Source organism: Amphiprion ocellaris, chromosome 4 (assembly GCF_022539595.1).
Source record: "Amphiprion ocellaris isolate individual 3 ecotype Okinawa chromosome 4, ASM2253959v1, whole genome shotgun sequence".
NCBI classification, from domain to species: domain Eukaryota; kingdom Metazoa; phylum Chordata; class Actinopteri; family Pomacentridae; genus Amphiprion; species Amphiprion ocellaris.
In genome coordinates, this window is record NC_072769.1 from 32,649,174 (window position 1) to 32,667,398 (window position 18,225).

Here is an 18,225-nt window from a genome sequence, read left to right on the forward strand (position 1 = left end):
AAAATTCCTGCATGAAAAACCCTTCCAAAGTAAAAGTACACCGCAGCAAAATGTACTTAAAGAATTCAGGCAAAAGTAATGGTTTGGTCAGACAGAATGTATTTTATATTTTAAAAAAACGTTCCTTTAATGTGGTGTACTAAACTGTGGCAGAACATTTTGTCTGTGACATTCTGAGGATGTTTTTGTGACGTTGTCGAGGTAACACATCAGAGAATATTCTAATGATAAACATTCTCAGTGCATAATTTGGTAAATGTTCTGAGAAGAACATACATTTTAGAATGTCTTTGATAACTTTATCCTGCCTTTAGGAAGAATATTCTGGAAACAAAAACTAAAAAGAAAAAAGTATTGTAAAGCTGAAAATATGACTAAAACTTTATCTTTTTGAACAAAAAAGTCTAGTTGTCAAGCTATTTCTTTTAATTTGCAGAAAAAGACAATAAATAATGTAATAATGTGTTCATTATTAATGTATCCCTCTCACTCCAATGTATTCAGATTTTCTACTTGACTAAAATGTACAACTTTAGCAATGCAAATATTCAGATACAAATTAAATTCCTGCATAAAAATTCCTACGTAAACAAAACATAATAAAATAGCATATAAATTAAGCACTCAAGTAAATACAAGTACCTCAAAGCTGCACTTTAGTGCAGTACTTCAGTAACTGTACTTACTTACTTTCCACCATTAATGTCCAAGTTGTATTAAAAGCTTCTAAAAAGCTAATATCATACAAGTTAGACACATGATCAAATCACAGTTATCAGTTTTGAAGTGAAGATCAGAATTTCATGACAGCAAAACTGAGTTTAATTGTTTCCACATCACTTTATTTAAAAGATGAGCTCGTTATCAACAGAGACTTTGCTTGTATTACAATTTACTAAATAAACACTATATATTCATAATTTAATAGCATATATGGGCATTTATACAATACACATGCAACTGTATTTGAAACAATGTATCCATCTGCTTCTACATCTACATCTATCTTCTCTCACTGTCTTCCTCAGTATGTATGTATATAAGTGGAAATATTTGTATCTACACAAATGTTTGCATATGTGTGGATATAAACTTTATTGATATTGTTTAGTTTTGGTTTCTAGTATAGTTCTGCTGAATACAGTAATTAATGGTATCAAAATAGAGAGCCGGCAATGACAGCAGGAATTCATTGCACTGATAACTTTTTCATTCCCGCATTTAACAGTAAATCATTTGTGTCCTTGTACAACTTTTAGATAAGTGGAAGCATTGCTGTTCAGTACAATCAAACGAATTTATCTTAGTTTGAGCTTAAATGTGATTTAGAAATCTTTTATTGTACAGGGTAAAATTCAAACAACAACACCTCAAAAAGGAAGATACATGCACCAAATCTGGACTTGCTATTACATACATCAGCTTTAAAAACCTTAGTGTAACATTTTCATTTGGATTTTGGGATTTTTTTTTTAAAATCTAGAAATGCATCCATTTTAAATGAGCAACATTTTAAAAGTGTAATGCTCTGAAGTACTTCAAGATACTCATATTTGCACCTGCACTTGTATTACAGGAAAAAGTGACAAAAAGTACATCTCTTGGCTATAATCTCATCTGACACAAGCAGGTAAATGACATACACAGTAGGTGCAGCCCCACCTAATCTCTTGTGTGCAGCCTATCACAAAATTACAGCAACAGCAAATCACTTCCACTCCGCTGCAGACTGCAAGAACCTCAGCTGGTCACGAAAGGTTTGGCAGCAGCAGCACCTAGAGGACAATCACTGGAATCATTTCACACATGCTAACACTGACTGCACAAGTAAAACAGAACTCTGTGGTAACGCTTCAGAAAGGGCACATTAGATAGTTAATCTGCAGCTACTCCTTTCCTGTGTTTTCCATCAGTCATCCTGGTTTGATCGACAGATAGGAAGAGTGTTATGGAAGGCACGCTGTCACGACTGGGCTGTCGCCACCGCCATCGTCCCTGTGGCCGCAACACACAAGCACAACATTAACTTTTTTGAGATGGAAATGCATTAGTTTAGTGTAAACAACTGTGTGATTTTGCACATTTTAAAAAGTAGAATGGACATTGTTACACAGCTTTTATTGCAGCATCTTGTGTAATGTTTACCAGGTGGAAGTAGTGGTTTTGGTATCATTTTATTGAGGCACACTGCTCTCATCATCCTCTAAATATGTAAAAGGTTGATGCTGAATGATGTCCATTCTACTCTCCACAAACAGGTGTGTTTGTAGCTGTGCTGCTGTAAACTATTTACCTTCTAAACTGCAATATTACATCACTGAGCAGCTTTTTACAGTCCAGCTAGACACCTGTGGCTCTGTGGATACAGGCAGAAATACATCTGGTCAGAGCCAAATACAGGGAAAACTAGATTGTATTTTTCTTTTCAAGGCCAAACCTGAACAGTGGTTATCAGTTTAGCCACATCCCGTGATGCTAGAAATATTGTTTTTTCTTTGATTCTAATTTTAAAATTTGTTTAGTAGCCCTCACTGGGAAATCTGTGTGTTGGCAATATTTTTTGTTTTAACCCTCCGAACCCCAAAACTTGCCAGTGGGTTTTAAAGGCACATTATCTTTTAAAAAATCCCCAAAATAACACCATTTATCAGAGTCAGGAACTGTACAACCAGAAAATTAGCGTCACATTTTGAGCTTTCTGATGGCTCTTGAACAACCATCTGAGATGTGTGGTTCCGTCAGGGAACTGAACCAAATCTAAGCTTTTAATTGTAATATTTCATTAATATTATTTTACTTAGTGTGTTGTATTGAAAATCATGCCAAACAAAAACAAACTAGATTCTGACAGAAAGAAATAACTCCTGCGTTCCACAGCAGAACTCAGCAGCCATGACTGATTCAGTTTTGACAAATAGTCACATGACAAAAATTCAGGGACTTTTCAGCTGAACTGCAGGTTGTGTTAATAAAGAGCCACAAAGAGACAAGTATGGGAACAAATTCCATATGTAACTAGTTACATATCTATTGTATATAGGGTCAGAGTTTGTTTTTCCAGTATTGGTAACACCTGTGGGCACTTAAATGTTGTAAAAATGTTATCCTGGTTATTTCCGTTTTTGTGTAATAATTACTAGTTAAAGAATTATCAAAGAAATTCAACTTCTGTTTATTTATATATCACGAGTCTTTTATATTTTGTATACCATCACTTGTAGGTAAAATGCTTCACTGGTCTAGCTGTTTTTTTTTTTAGGTAAAACATAAATTTCAGCACTTTTGCACTTAGATGATTTACACTTCTATGTAAATCCCAACAAGTTGATAGTTATGCTATACAGTGAACGGCTTGCTTCAGATTTGGAAAAGTTGTAGGAATGTACTGTGTAGCATGTGACATTTGCTGAAGGACAGTGTATGTGTTCTTACCTTGTCCCTCCACCAGTGATGTGGCCTCATTGACTTCAAGTGTAATATCCAGAGCTCCCTCAGTGACCAGCTTCTCTCCCAAAGCAGCAGATGGCGCCACCTCCTCTGCTGCTGCTGCTGGAGCAGAGTGGCAGGAGTGGCAATGTTCCTCCTCATGCGCTGGAGATTCTGGCTCTGCAGCTGAAAGAACCTCCAGGTCCGGGCCAGTAGAGGCTGCTGCCAGCTGAGTCACGCCAATGACTGCTTCCTCTGCCGGAGCTTCTTCTGCTGATGTTTCACCAGCTGCTACCTCCTCTGCTGATGTTTCACCAGCTCCTACCTCCTCTGCTGATGTTTCACCAACTGCTTCCTCCTGTGGTGATGTTTCACCAGCTGCTTCCTCCTGTGGTGATGTTTCACCAGCTGCTTCCTCCTGTGCTGATGTTTCACCAGCTGCTTCCTCCTGTGCTGATGTTTCATCCACTGGAGCAGCTTCAGCAGTAATGGTGACCTCCGCAACAGAAGGAGCTTCCTCAGTGGGAGCAGCATCTTCAGGAGCAGTTTCTGCCTGTAGTTCCTGACCTTCAGCCTCAGCCTCCTCCACTGTGGGGCCTGCAGCAGTTTCCTCAGAAGAAGCAGCAGCAGCTTCCTCCTCCTCTGCAGCAGCAGGAGCAGATGTCTCCTCTGTTATCGCTTCTTCTGCAGCTGGAGCCGATGCTTCATCATTTCCAGGCACCTCCTCAGGCTCTGCAGACTTCAGCTCCTCTTCGCTTTCTACAGCAGCTGGCTCCTCTGATGCCTCTTTAGCTGTCACCTCTGGAGTTGCCTCCAGAGCTTCTGGTTCCAACACCTCCTGTGTGGACTCCACTCCTTTTTCTTCACTTTCAATTTGTCGGACAGCTGTCACCAGACTTGTCTCACCAACTGAAGCGGCTGCGATCTCAACTGGAGAGCTGGCCAAGATCTTCACAGCTGTGAGCAGATCTGGCATAGACTCTGGAGGGAGTGGGGAGAAAATATTTTATATAGAAAAACCATCTTCCAGCGGTCAGTAAAGTTGGCCTAATACCAATATCTTAATATTTACTTCAAGCTATGTACCATAAGAAAACTGGAACCTCTCAAAGACTGCTAAACTATGTGCATATGATATGAGGTAATCCTTTATAAGCCCCACAGCAGGGAAATTTGCAACCTTTGAGCAGCAAAGGTAATAAAATAAGCAAGAAATATACTGTTGATACTGTACAGAACCTTCCATGTGTGGAAATTCAGTTATTGCACAAATTCCTGTGGCCCATATTTATAGAAAAATCCATGATATTGAATAGATTCTTCTATTAGTAGACTTATTCATGTAACAAATACTGATAATACACAGATTTTACATACTATTTTATATAAAGTCCACTTACCTTGATCAGGTGTCTGTTACTGGATGTTCTACAGTCACCACAGGCTCAAGCACTACAGGAGACTACAGTTCATGCTCCTTCTGCTTTTTAGAAAACATCTTAGTTACACAAGTGTTGAGCATTTTGAATAACCTTATTGGAGAAAATTGTTTGATAGCAGTAAATTTCAATATAATATTCTTGATTCTGGTCATGCAGATGTGGAATAACCTCAAATCACATTTTGATCTCAAGTAAAAATCCAAGGTTGTTTCTAAACAACAGTGACTCAGAATCAGAGGTCATCCTTGGCCTGCTGCCCACAGCGTGCCGTGAGCCTGTCTGCCTCCCCAACCTGGCAACCCACCAGGACACCTTAAAATGAGCATTGTAATCTAGGATTAGTCTTAACCTGTCTGAGAGACAGCTTTAAATCAGACTTGTCACAATAAAGACTCCAGTCTCAATAAACCTGTCCAGAGTTTATCATCAGTTTCTCTCTCGACTTTCCCCTCCTGTTGAGGCAGATAATCGTCGAGTCTGGTTTCACCGGAGGTTTCTACCTGTGAGAAACTAATTCCTCTTTTCCACTGTCTTGAAATGCTGCTCAAGGAGAATTATGTGGTTTCTGTCTATAATATCAACATTAATCGTATTTCTCTATTTGAAAGCAGTGTGGCACAATGTCTCTTGCTTACAAATCGGAAGTTTTATAATCAAATATGTAGCCAACTTTTAAGAGAACTAAAACTGCATCTTTTTGTAACATTGTGCATTTGTTTACTTATTTTTCCTCAACTTGTTAAGCAGGACCGACCATATTTTCTTTTCTGAGTTCTGCCTGCAGCTGTTTTCTACAAGCCTGTTTCCCAACCTTCTGCAAGTATTTATCCAGATGAATGTTTATTATCCTTCAGAGTGTTAAAGGGCTCATTCTATAATATCCCAGAGAGCACAGTATTCACGGCATAAACATGAAGTTTTAGCTGAAGCTTGACAGGAGCATGAACACATCACAGGGATTCTTCAGGAAAAGGAGCATCTCTGCAGGACGAGGGCGTTTCTAAAGGATCATGTTTTATATTTGAAGCAACAAGCGAAAGCATCACTAAGAAAGCGACAGGCTACAAAGTAAACCCAAGTTATGTTGAATTTTTTGAGAAATTTAAACCATTTTAGAAAAAAAAAATCATAGTTTTAAAAACCCATTCATTCAACAGAAACATGCAGAACTGGACCATCAGAACGTTGTCTTTATTGAAACACTTCAAACTTCCTCATCATCCAGTGATGTTTTATTGTTTGAATGCTTAATTGTATTAATCATAATGCAATAATAACTTCCAATGCCCACACACAGAGGTGAGTGAATTTTCTGTAGTGTTCCCTGAAAGATTCACAGTTAAAGAGAAAAGAGAAGTTTCTTTTAGCACACACACAAAAAGAGCTTTAGAAAAAAATGGCTTAGAATTTTCGAGAAAAGTCGACACTGAAACATGGATCAGCTGTATAAACTGGGTGTAGGCTGAGAACATGGATAGATGGCAATAATGGAGATAAAAGTATCTCAGTGTGCGAAAAGTAAATATTAGGAAGTACAAAGAAGCATAGAAGGGCATTTTATGTATGTTTCACTCTGAGAAGATTCGTGCAAAAAGGATTTCGAAGGTCCAGAACAACAGACAAGAAGGAGCTCACTGGTTTTATGTCACGTCACAGTGAGGCAGAGCGGAAATGTTGACAGAAACAAGGGTGGACATCTAAAAATGAGCTGCATTCGTTCACCATTCAGACATTTTTAGACAAGCAAAGGAACAACATGCAACACCATGCTGTTTTAAGGGCACTTAAAGTATAATTTTACAGAGAACATTAGTTATCAACTCAGTTCTGTCCCTTATATTGCCTAGTTTAAACACTCCTCTGTGTGCTGTACAGTCGCCAAACTGTAATTTGGATTTGCTCTGGTCTGGTGATGAGAATCCCTAAAGAAACAGAATTTACCAAACTGAATCCAACCACAAACACTGATGCCAGATGTTGTGGTTTGGATCTGAAGGTTGGAGAGAGGGGGTGGAGGAAGGCACCTGAAAACCGGACTGATGAACCCCTAACTGATGTTTATTGACCTACAGCAAATGTTGATTTTTTTTCCACTAAAAGTTGTTTTTTCCCTTTTATTATAGAAATGGGGTTCATGAGTCCTTTTTCCTGAGGCCAGGGAGGTGGAACGCAACACATCTAACTCCTAGCCTTCCTCTCTGGGTGAACTCGACTGAGCCACATCACAGCTTTATGCGGCCACCTCTGCAGCAGGGGCGGCCTCAGCCTCGGGGGCAGCAGGGGAAGTTTCTGCCTCAGCGGGGGGAGCAGGAGGGACTTCATCTACTGCTGCCGTACCAGTGCTCTCTGCTGTTGGGGCTTCTGCTGGTGCCTCCACAGCGGCAGCGACTTCCACAGCAGCAGGGACTTCCACAGCGGCTTCAGGTGCAGCTTCCACGGCTGCCGCAGGAGCAGCGGCTTCTTCTGTGGCTGCAGGCTCGGCTGCAGGCTCGGCGACAACAGCTTCGACAGCCACAGCGGGAGCTTCTTCAGATGCAGCCTCGGCGACAGGTTCGGCGGCGGTTTCTGCTACTGGTTCTACAGCAGCAGCGACAGACTCGACAGCGACCTCGACGACTGGTGCAGCTTCCTCCACTGGAGCAGGTTCAGCTGCAGGAGCTGCTGCCTCTGGTGCTGCTTCGGCTGCAGGAGCTGCAGGTGAAAAGGTCAGTGTGAGAAATGCATGAACGCAACTTTCCTTAAAATGTTTCTCTCCTAAAATGACACTGTATTCACTGTTTTTAAATCAGTAAAATAATCAGTATTGTTTTACAGATACTGTGCGGTTATTTAAAATAAAAAACATCCCCATTTTGTCAAATTACAGATATCAGTAAAATCATGATAAAGTGTTTATTTCCAAATAACAGGCCAAAACTGTACAGAATTCCCACATCAAGGATCAGTATTTTTACAAATAATTTGTTCTTTTACAATGTGTAACCATAAAATTAAACAGTTTTACATTGTTTAAATCTGCTAAAAAAAAAATAGGATTTACAGACATTTGCTGTTATTTTCACCATTTTAAAAGGTTCCTTAATGTTACAGCATTCTGTCATTTAAAAAAAAATATCTGACACACTGGCTGACTTACTCTTCTTTGCAGGATTTTTTTTTTTGCTTTTAACATTGCAGTGTATCTTAGATTTGTGATGTTGGATGATGTTTGGGTGTGTATTTCATTCATATTTGCAGCTACTACACAAGTTGTAGACACCAATAGATAACAGTATTTCAGCCTGAAAAAAATTTCCTTGAAAAGGTGTTTAATGCAATGTATTAAACACTTTCTGTGACCAAGAGGTCAAACTGCCAGACTCCTATAATCCAGTTGTTGTTTTCAAAAATATCATTTTAACTTTAAAAACTATTTGACCCATGACCTTTGTCAGCAGGTAATGAAGGGTTCAAAGTCGGGTTATAAAGGTCTAAAAGGTGAAGAAGCTGCTCTTAAAACGGTCACCATGAAGTGAAGGATAATCTGTAATCCTAACGTGCCACTTGAGGGACAGAAATATAACTGCTGACCTCACTGAAGATGTTACCAGCTGTTTAGTGTCAGTAACTAAAGGAAACTCAATTTCCTTTACATGGACAGAGTAGATGTATGTGAGAATGAGGTGGAAATAAGTACTAAGTATTTAATGGTGAAATCATTTAGTGTATAAATAACAATACATAAAATACAAACCTGGAAAAAAGCTATAAACTGTTCAAAAAATTACAGTTAGGAACCGTTACTTTTAATTTTTTTTTCTTATTCCAAAGTTAAGTTTTTTCTTTTATAGACAGATTGATCACAAAGTTGTTTGATTTGTAAAATGTCAGAAAGTTGTGAAATGTTACCCAGTGTTTCCTAAAGTCCAAGAAAACATCCTGAAATGTCTTTTTTTAACCATAAGCCAAAGATATTCAGTTTGCCATCATAAAGAAGGAAAGACGCCAGAAAATATTTAAATATGAAAGGCTGACATCTAAACATAATGGCATGTTTTCTTCCAAAAAGTACTCATAATGACGGTCAAAATAGATGGCAATTATTTAAGCATTAATTGATTAGTTCTTGCAGCTCTAATCTAAACATGTCGAAAATCCACAATGACGGCTGCAAAATTTTTCCAATAGGTCTGTGCATGCACTTCATACTTTTATAAGGATTTATGGAGCAATTAATGGATGTTGCAATGACTATTCAACAGGGATGAGAATTTTCCGCGGATCCGCGGAATTCCGAGTTTTTTTCCGCCGAAAGTATAGTTTTTGTGAATCGTGTAAATCCGTTGAGAAAATTGTAGGGGTGCAGGGGTAGGCAAGCGGCCGGCCGGCCGACGCGTCGCGAGCCGAGGCTTGTGATGGCCATCCCGCCGCCGACATCTTTCGGCAACGCGCATTGAAACGCGCTTTGCAACGCGCATTGCAACGCGCTTTGCAACGCGCATTGCAACGCGCTTTGCAACGCGCATTGCAACGCGCTTTGCAACGCGCATTGCAACGCGCATTGGGGGCGGGGGAGGGGGGGGGGTGTTCAGCCATTTTCCGAGTTTTTTTCCATTTGTCATTCTCATCCCTGATTCAAGCACAAGAAGAGTGGTTGTGGGTTTAATTCTCTACTAAAGTCATTCATTTCAAATACACTTAAATTCTACATTAAAATACAATACTAGAGCAGATAATTTTTCCAAAAATGTGATTGAAGAAAGAATGTAGCCAAAGTCATAAATGTTATTACTGCAATGTCTTTCCAACAGCTTTTCTTAAATTTGAATGCGGTTTCTACTTAACTTAATATTCCTACTTATTATGAAACATGTTTTCTTTATATGAAGATGAAGGTGAGTGATCAGTTCCCAGATGAGAACATAGGAGAGACTGTATAAAGAAGCACTGTACTGATGCTCAGTGATGTGTACTCAGATTAATGTGTCAGGACAGAATGATCCTCGATCACAATCACTTTAATCACAGTCAACGCACAAGAAGAGTGGTTGTGGGTTTAATTCTCTACTAAAGTCATTCATTTCAAATACACTTAAATTCTACATTAAAATACAATACTAGAGCAGATAATTTTTCCAAAAATGTGATTGAAGAAAGAATGTAGCCAAAGTCATAAATGTTATTACTGCAATGTCTTTCCAACAGCTTTTCTTAAATTTGAATGCGGTTTCTACTTAACTTAATATTCCTACTTATTATGAAACATGTTTTCTTTATATGAAGATGAAGGTGAGTGATCAGTTCCCAGATGAGAACATAGGAGAGACTGTATAAAGAAGCACTGTACTGATGCTCAGTGATGTGTACTCAGATTAATGTGTCAGGACAGAATGATCCTCGATCACAATCACTTTAATCACAGTCAACATGCACATCAGCATGGCTCTACTTTGTTTCCTGAAAAGTTTTGATTGATTACATAATGCGGTCAGTGGATTAAAGACCACAGATCTCTCCGCTGCTTTGGGAAGTTTCCATTTCTGACCAAAAACAGTATTTCCTGGTTGCATTTACAAGACCGAACCAGTGACAGCAGCAGCTTCTCCCCATTACAGACCAGTTAGCAGCTCTGGGCTCAGAGCCACCGTCTCTCCAGGCTGAGTAGACAAATAATTTGCAGACAGAAATCTAAACAGACAGGCACGATACAGCTATTGAGAGTGATCATTCTACCATGCATGATATTTGGGTGTCGTAGCCAGAACCAGCTCGGATATACACCCAGAGCTTCTGTTGCCACCCTGTCTGCTCTCTTTATCTTCCATTACCTCATTCTGGAGTTACTACCTGAACTGTCAGCACGCACTGTAAAGATATTAAGCAAAAATAAGGCACTGAATCATGTCACATCATGTCTATCTCGGTTGGTGTCCAAGTAAAAACTGACCTTTGCTGTTGGAAAATTCCAAAATATTCACAAGAAACTGTATTGTGAGATCTGAATCCCATTTTCTCTCAAATAAGTCTCAACAAAACAGACAAATTAAACGCAATATATAGTGTTATATAGTGTTCTTTAAAATCTGTCCACATTTTAAAGTTCAAAATTTTCACAGTTCTTGGCAGATTTTTCAGATTATATTTGACATATAAGTACAAACACCTAAATGTCTATTATGTCAAACAACGGTTTTAAAATCCAGCTATCAATGCTTATATTACATTTAGACCAGCAACTATTAATCGCTTAATAGATTAATTGTCACCTGTGAGATTATTTGAGTAGAATCTTCTGCTTCCAGCTCCTGAAATTTGAAGATTTTCTAGTTTCTTTCCTCATATTTGACAACAAACTGAATATCTTCCTCAAGTGTGCGTCAAGAGTCACGAGGACATATAATTCTGTAGATGCTGTGTCAGATAGTGAATAAACACCAACGACACGACCAAACACCACATTTCTCCCCCAACATGGAGTAGAAAACACATCATATATGTCTTCCTTTTATGAACCCTCTTAGTGGAAATGTCTGGTATTTCCCATTTATTTTCAATACATTCTTCTTCTTTTTTTTTAAAGAAAACCTGCAGGATTTTACTACAACATTAATACACCTTCTGATGTCCTATGCGCTGCCCCCAGCTGACTTTTTGTCAGATTCTTTCCTCTGACTTTAAAAGTACCTGCAGCATCACAAAGCAATGGAGAGTGATGACAGCAGCAGTAACCAATGCTTTGTGTTCCTCTACACATCCTACTGGTCGGCCGTTCTACGCTGATTCCAGGTTTCAGTGGAGGGTTTATTTGTATCAGAGCTTCTCTGGATAAATCCTGAGCTCCAACAGAGCTGTCAGGACATTTTTATAACGATGAGCCTGTCATTGCGTGTAAAATCACATTTCTGTTGTAATGTTTTTAGTGTGTAACTGGATTGAAATTACGAAGGTGATCTTTTTAGCAACACAGATAAAGCTGAATCTCTTCCTGATAACTGAAGATGCCGCTGTTAGTTTGTCCCATTTAGGCCACATGTGCTGCACAAAGTTATGTTCAAAACCTTGACTGTGTGATCTTTGTGTGTGTTTGTACGAGCAGCTGACCTTTTGCCGCTGAGCCTGTGTTGGCGAGTTTGTCCTCAGTATCACCGTTGACTGTCTTGTAGGCCTGAGAGAAAGACAGAATAAGATATGAACCTATTACATTCCAGCACACAGCCAGTGATAACTGCATAAAACTGTGACAGAATTACAAAACACCACCTCACAGTGACATTTTGTCCTGCATGAACCAACACAGCTTTGCCAAGAGCCTGACAGCAAGCAGTCTGAGCAGACAATGACTGCAAGTGGCAGAAAGTACAAAGAGCCTCTGTGGTGCTTCCACTGTCTGAGCCGTGGTGACGTCAACTGTTAACTGGCTCTTAGTTTATACCAGCAAAGACACTGGACTGGAAAACAACTAATTAATTGGATCAATCCATTGCAGTAATTTCAACTTGTAGCTTGGAATCTAATAAACTTGTCTGTCAGACGTAGAAAACTATACTTGGAATTTGTCTATATAGATTCTCAGTTGTTAAACAGTTACCACGCTTTTTTTAAAAGTCATTAGCGATTTTTGTCCTAACTGACTGATGTAAGTCCCAGATACATACTGTAACCTGTAAATCGTAATGTCCTATTAGCAAACCAAGAGTCATTGCTTACCTACATTTTTTATTTTTCCTGGAACAATGCACATTTCATATTTTATTATTATGTAATACTTTCTGCTTAAGTTTATATTCTTAGGGCATATTTTTCTACTTGTGTTTATCGAAATATTTTCTGTACAGCTTAAATTTCTAAGACTTTGAGCAAGAACAACTGTAACGTAAGAAATTTCCCCTCTGGGATCAATAAAGTATTTCTGATTCTGATGACTTCAGTGGAGGTAAATTTTTCTCAAGACTGCATTCTAAGTACCTGATAAGTGGCGGGATAAACCATCTGTTCAGTATCACTATTTTGCGAATCGAGAATTTGGCAGTGTTGCAATTTATTTTCGATTTATTGCAGTTGCTGCTAAAAATGATGAGTAACTCTTAAAAACCACCCACCACTGAATATACATTTAATTCTAACTTTCACCATGTAAGAAATCCTTTTTTTTTTTTTTTTTTTTTTTTTAAAATCAGTGAAGGTCCTGTGATCGAAGCAGTGCAGGAAAAAAAAAATATCATCAAAATGGAATTTACCTTAACATGTTGTGTTTCTGGACTTGTTCCTGCTTTTTTATTGTGCATGATGCATTCATGCTCATTTTAATTTCAGTTTTGTGACATTATTTTAATATTAGCATCTTCACACTTCTATGTATTTAAAAAAAAATACAAAGAAGAATGACTACAACTTTTTAAAAAGAATCCTTGTGGCCAGCTTTTTTCATGTTAACAAGAGAAGAACCTGTTAATACAAAAAAGTTAAAACATCACTTCAAGCAGTCATAGCAGCATATGCACACATTTGTATGCTGTTAACTGCAAACTGAACTGATACTCACATAGACGACTGCAGCAGTGAGGCCTCCTCCACACAAAACAAAATATGTCATGTTGTTGGAGCCTCCAGGGACCCCAAAGGCCATGTGTCGTACTGGAGTCGCTACAAAACATACAAAAGTAGAGTTAGAAAAGTATATTTTAAAGAGATATTATTGTTTTTTGTAGCTTTATTGATGCCCTGATTGGACATCAATGCTTTGTGTAGAAAGAGAATGGGCGTAAATAATGAGTGAAAGTCAGAGAAGCTACTATATCTTTGACAATATCTGGACTTATTTTATTTATTCCATCAGAGGAATGATTTGTCAGAAAGAACTGTGTATTCTGTCAACGTCAACATGTCTCCATCCCTTAATCCTGTTACACAATACAGCTCTGGTCATTTGTAGCTGAAGAGACGGAAAGATTTAGCAGCGGCCAAGCTAAACACTCAGCTGTCCCTTAAATTTGCATCAAAAACAAACAACTTTAAAATGAGCAGATGGGCCGGAATATATACAAACTAGTCCTTTAAAACTAGTTAATTGGCTTTTGTTGTTGTTGTGTTGGTGGACAGGTGAGTGTGGCTGTAAACAGATCTGCCGGTGTTTAAAGGATTTCCAGTGGTGCATGCAGGGGAGGCCAGAAATAAAAGCAGCCTGCATCCTAACACTGCCTTGGCTTAATCTCCTCACACACACACACACACACACACACACACACACACACAGACACACACACACACAGACACACACACACACACACACACACACACACACACACAAACACACAAACAAACACACAAACAAACAAACACACACACAAACATTGCACAGGCTACGTTCACATGCACACCCAAAGAGGGTGACAGTGCAGATGATACGTTTAGCATGATTTGTGTGTCCATATGCACGTCGTTTGCTCAGCAAGTTGAGTGGGGCATCAGAGGCAGTGAAAGGACACAATGTACAGCACAACACGCCCCTTTTTGTCTCGCACGTGTGTTCAGACAAATCCTCCCTCATTCTGTCACTTTTCCATTGACAACTCAAGTAAAAACACTGATGGCTGTTCTACATCAGTCACAATATACTTAACCAGTCACTGATTTTTATATGGTAGAAACTGGTTTAGCCAATTAGCACTTGGAACCCCAAAAGATCTGCTGGCGGCTTTAAAAAGCACGTTATTTTTTTTAAAAATGGCGAAATTACAGCATTTATCAGGGCTAGAAACTGTAAAAATAAAGATATAATCTGATGTTTAACGTTCTGACAGCCCTTGAAATATGTGTGATGTGCTGCTCATTAGCAAAATGTGGCAAAATCTCAGCTGAAAATCCTATTTAATAGAAATTACATCACTTTTACATACTCATTAAAAATTTGCCAATAATAAACAGTTTCCTTTAACCAGATTCAGTAAAAAAAAAAACTAAATTCTGCACTCCTCAGTGCAACTGAGAAGCAAACAGTGACTCCGCTGATACCAACTGTCATTTGATAAAAATTCAGCGCCTATTTGGCTGAACTGCAGGATGTGTTGATGCAGAGTAGAGGGGAGAGTATGGAAACAAATGAAAACATCAATCTATACTATATAGTGTCAACATTTTTCTTTTCAGTATTAATAAGAGGGCACTTAGAAATATGTTGCACAGTTTTTTTATTTTATTTTTTTCAAAAATAAATGATAAAAGAAATTCAACTTGTGACTCATTGTTATGTCAATTGCTTTTGAAATATTTTTCAAATTTCGGCTTTTTCATCAACCTACTTCTCTTAGGAGTTGGTGGAGAGCAAAATAGAGCAAAAAGAATGTGATCTTCATCAGCTTCAAATGTGATCAGGGTGCTGTGTTCAAAAACTCTTGTCAAAGTCTGATGATTGAATCAATACACATCAAATGTAAAATTTTAACAGCATGTTATAGCAGAGAACCTGTCATTCATAACTAGGCTTCTTCATTAATAAGGGTGACTACAACTGAATATGTAAAATAGAAATATGAGTTATTAACTCCTCTGTTTATGTGGAATCGACTGAGATTTATCAGTTTATCTCCTGCAGATACGTCTGCTGTTCTTCTGTTTTCTTAATCTTTTAGCATTCTATCACTTTAATTACCAACTAAGGTACAGATCTTGAAGTATTGTTAATTATTGTTTCCAGACTCTGTTTCAGGTTAATCTGTGGTTGCCTTCCAACTTAGCTGCTAGTTGTTAGCGTAGCCTTAGCCACTGTGAGAGTAGCTAATTTCCTGGTTTGCGGCAGTGGCTTGTATTTCTTGTTCAGTTTTATAATTCTCTGCTTGAGAGACATTTCTGAGACCACAGAGTGACGACGGACAGAGAGAGGAGGGTGCATCACACCTGAAGTTGCACATTTAATTTATCAATAATTGGCCAATAAAAATACTGATTAGCAGAAAAATGACAAATATCGGCCAGGTAGTTTATCCCTACTGCACAGAAGACACTTTGGAGTTCTCTCTACTTCTAGACCTGGTTGTTCTGAGGTGCAGGACTTTATATTTCAGTGAAAAATGAGCCCACAGTGGCAAAAAAAAACTGCGACAGGAGAAAATCAGCAACGCCCAGAAACTACCTGGGGTTCAGAGAGTTAAAGCTGAGTCAAAACAAGCCTGAGGATTGTCCTGTTGTTGATGCTGAGCCAGTGTAGCTGTAAGTCCTGCGTCCTGCTCTAATACCTGTGACACAGCAGCAGCATGCAGGGACAAGGCCAAGTACAGGTTATTTATACAGGTAATCAGCTAATCCCTGCTGCCAGGTTCAAGCCTGTAAAAATGGACACGCATGTCAGGCAACAACAGACAAGACGGCTGCTGTGGTAGCAGTGACACAAGTGTGTGATGCATGCATGTTGGGTGGGGGGGGGTGATCTCTCCTGCTACTGTCTGTCAGCTACCATGTGCTCACTTGGACAAAACGAAGGAGGCGGACATGCAAACCTGGAGGATGTCGAGGGTAGGACTGAAGGGATCTTGCTGCACATAGGTGCTGCCTTTAGGCTACAGAGAGCTGTGTGTTACATAATTACAGAGCAGCAGCCTGGAGCATCCAACTCTGCTCCCTTTCTTATACCAACTGCAAAGGCTGCAAGGCCACATGTGCAGCTTTTTGGTCTGCTTTTGTCAGAAATGCACAAAAAAAACTCCCACTGTGCAAAACTCACAGACCATATTCAGATTTGCAGCATTCTGTCACACAGCTTCACACAGGAAATTAAAGCAGCAGGAGCAGCTTTGCTTCGGGCTGAATTCCACATGCTCAGATCCCAAACTAAAAGGATGAGCCATGCAAGCATGCATGCGTGAAAAGATAAAACCTCCTGAAAATACAAGTGAACAAATGTCAAATCCCCTTCATAATCCACACAAACTCTTCAAAGTGAGGTTTAAAACCCAAATGCATCACAAAAATAAATGCTTCTGTTCAGTAAAGGGTTAGAAATTACATAAGTGACATTTTGTAAGAGATTTTTAACCCTCGACAGGCCTTGAAACAGCTCTAGTCCATAGCTGTGTCCATGTGGTCCTGCTCATAAAAGTCCTGGGACAACGTGTAACCATGGCAAAGAATCGCTTGTAACGCGTATTTCTGCATAAATATCAGCCTGCCTAAATGAAAAAATGCAATTAAAATTGTGCACTTGATGCAGATTTGTTTTAAAACCTAAACTCAGAGAGTGTTTCAGTGATGCTCTTTCATAACGTTAGTGCAGAACGGTGTGTTCCCAAAGCAGGACACACCTCCTTTGTCAGACTGAATGCTGCTGCTGCGCGTCTCTGCGAACCGAGAAGCGCACAAATGTGGCTTTTTTATGGGAAGAACACATTTTAAATACAACTGAAAAATATACATTTGTAATGCAATCGCAACTGCACAAATGAAACTTTAAAAATCATTTAAGAGATATCAGGACAGCTCTTGGAAATACAAATATTCAAACAATTATAAAACGTCGAAGCAACTCCAGTAACGTACATTTAACTCAAAAAAGCACGTTTTAGTCGCTCCAAGTCACTTGAAAGCCGGTGAACTGTTTAAAAAGGCAGAGTTAAGGACGGGACTCACTGTTTGTGGATGCCGGTTTGAAAGCCTTCCGTGCCAGCGGCCCGACTCTCTGCCATGCCCGTCTGCAGAACATGTTTGTCGGTTATCAGCAGCAGCAGCTCCGGTGAAAGCGTTTCCAGCAGGTTTTCAAGTTCAATGAGTAAAGAGCTCAGCTGCTGCTTTACTGATGAACAGAGAGAGAGAGAGAGAGAGAGAGAGAGAGAGTGTGTGTGTGTGTTAAAAGGAAGGTAACTTTACCAGAGCGCCCCCTACATGTGATAAATGGGAAATAGCAGTTCTGATTTGACATCCAAGCACAAGCAGACCTACCCTTCTCCATCCAAGGGCAAGCTCAGAACAATGCCCTTCTTTACGCATAATACATATGCACACACACACACACACACACACACACACACACACACACACACACACACACACACACACACACACACACACATTTACAGGGTGGGCCATAAGTTTCCATACATAGGAAAATGTATAATATATATTTTTTATGTTTCAGACACCCTAGAAGATGCGTTTGATGCTATCTCTCGGGGCACCTGAAGGCCATGGTGTATCAGGTGAAGATACGAGACATAAATCATCTCAAGGAAAGTATCACCAACACCATTACAAGCATAACTTCTACTGTGCTAATGCAAGTTCATCAACAGTGGAAAACACGTATTAATACGTGCTTTCGAAACAATGGTAATCATATAGAGCACATTATATAAATAAAAACGGTTGCCCAACATGAAATGTTTATTTTTCC

At 39.2% G+C, this 18,225-nt stretch overlaps 1 protein-coding gene across 2 annotated transcripts; it reads right to left on the reverse strand.

Annotated features, from left to right (window-relative positions):
- Nucleotides 1–820: 820 nt before the first annotated feature.
- On the reverse strand, nt 821–17,660 carry mgarpb (mitochondria localized glutamic acid rich protein b). Of its 2 annotated transcripts, XM_035941086.2 has the most exons (7): nt 17,466–17,660; nt 13,390–13,490; nt 11,949–12,012; nt 7,206–7,559; nt 3,433–4,407; nt 2,294–2,356; nt 821–1,995 (listed from the first exon to the last, which is right to left on the reverse strand). In XM_035941086.2, the coding sequence occupies exons 1-6, from the start codon at nt 17,536–17,538 to the stop codon at nt 2,310–2,312; spliced, it is 1,614 nt and encodes a 537-aa protein (XP_035796979.2). In that variant the 5' UTR covers nt 17,539–17,660; the 3' UTR covers nt 821–1,995; nt 2,294–2,309. The 2 variants fall into 2 exon arrangements, with proteins under 2 accessions (XP_035796979.2, XP_023150317.3); XM_023294549.3 differs by lacking the exon at nt 2,294–2,356.
- Between the last annotated feature and the right edge of the window lie 565 nt (nt 17,661–18,225).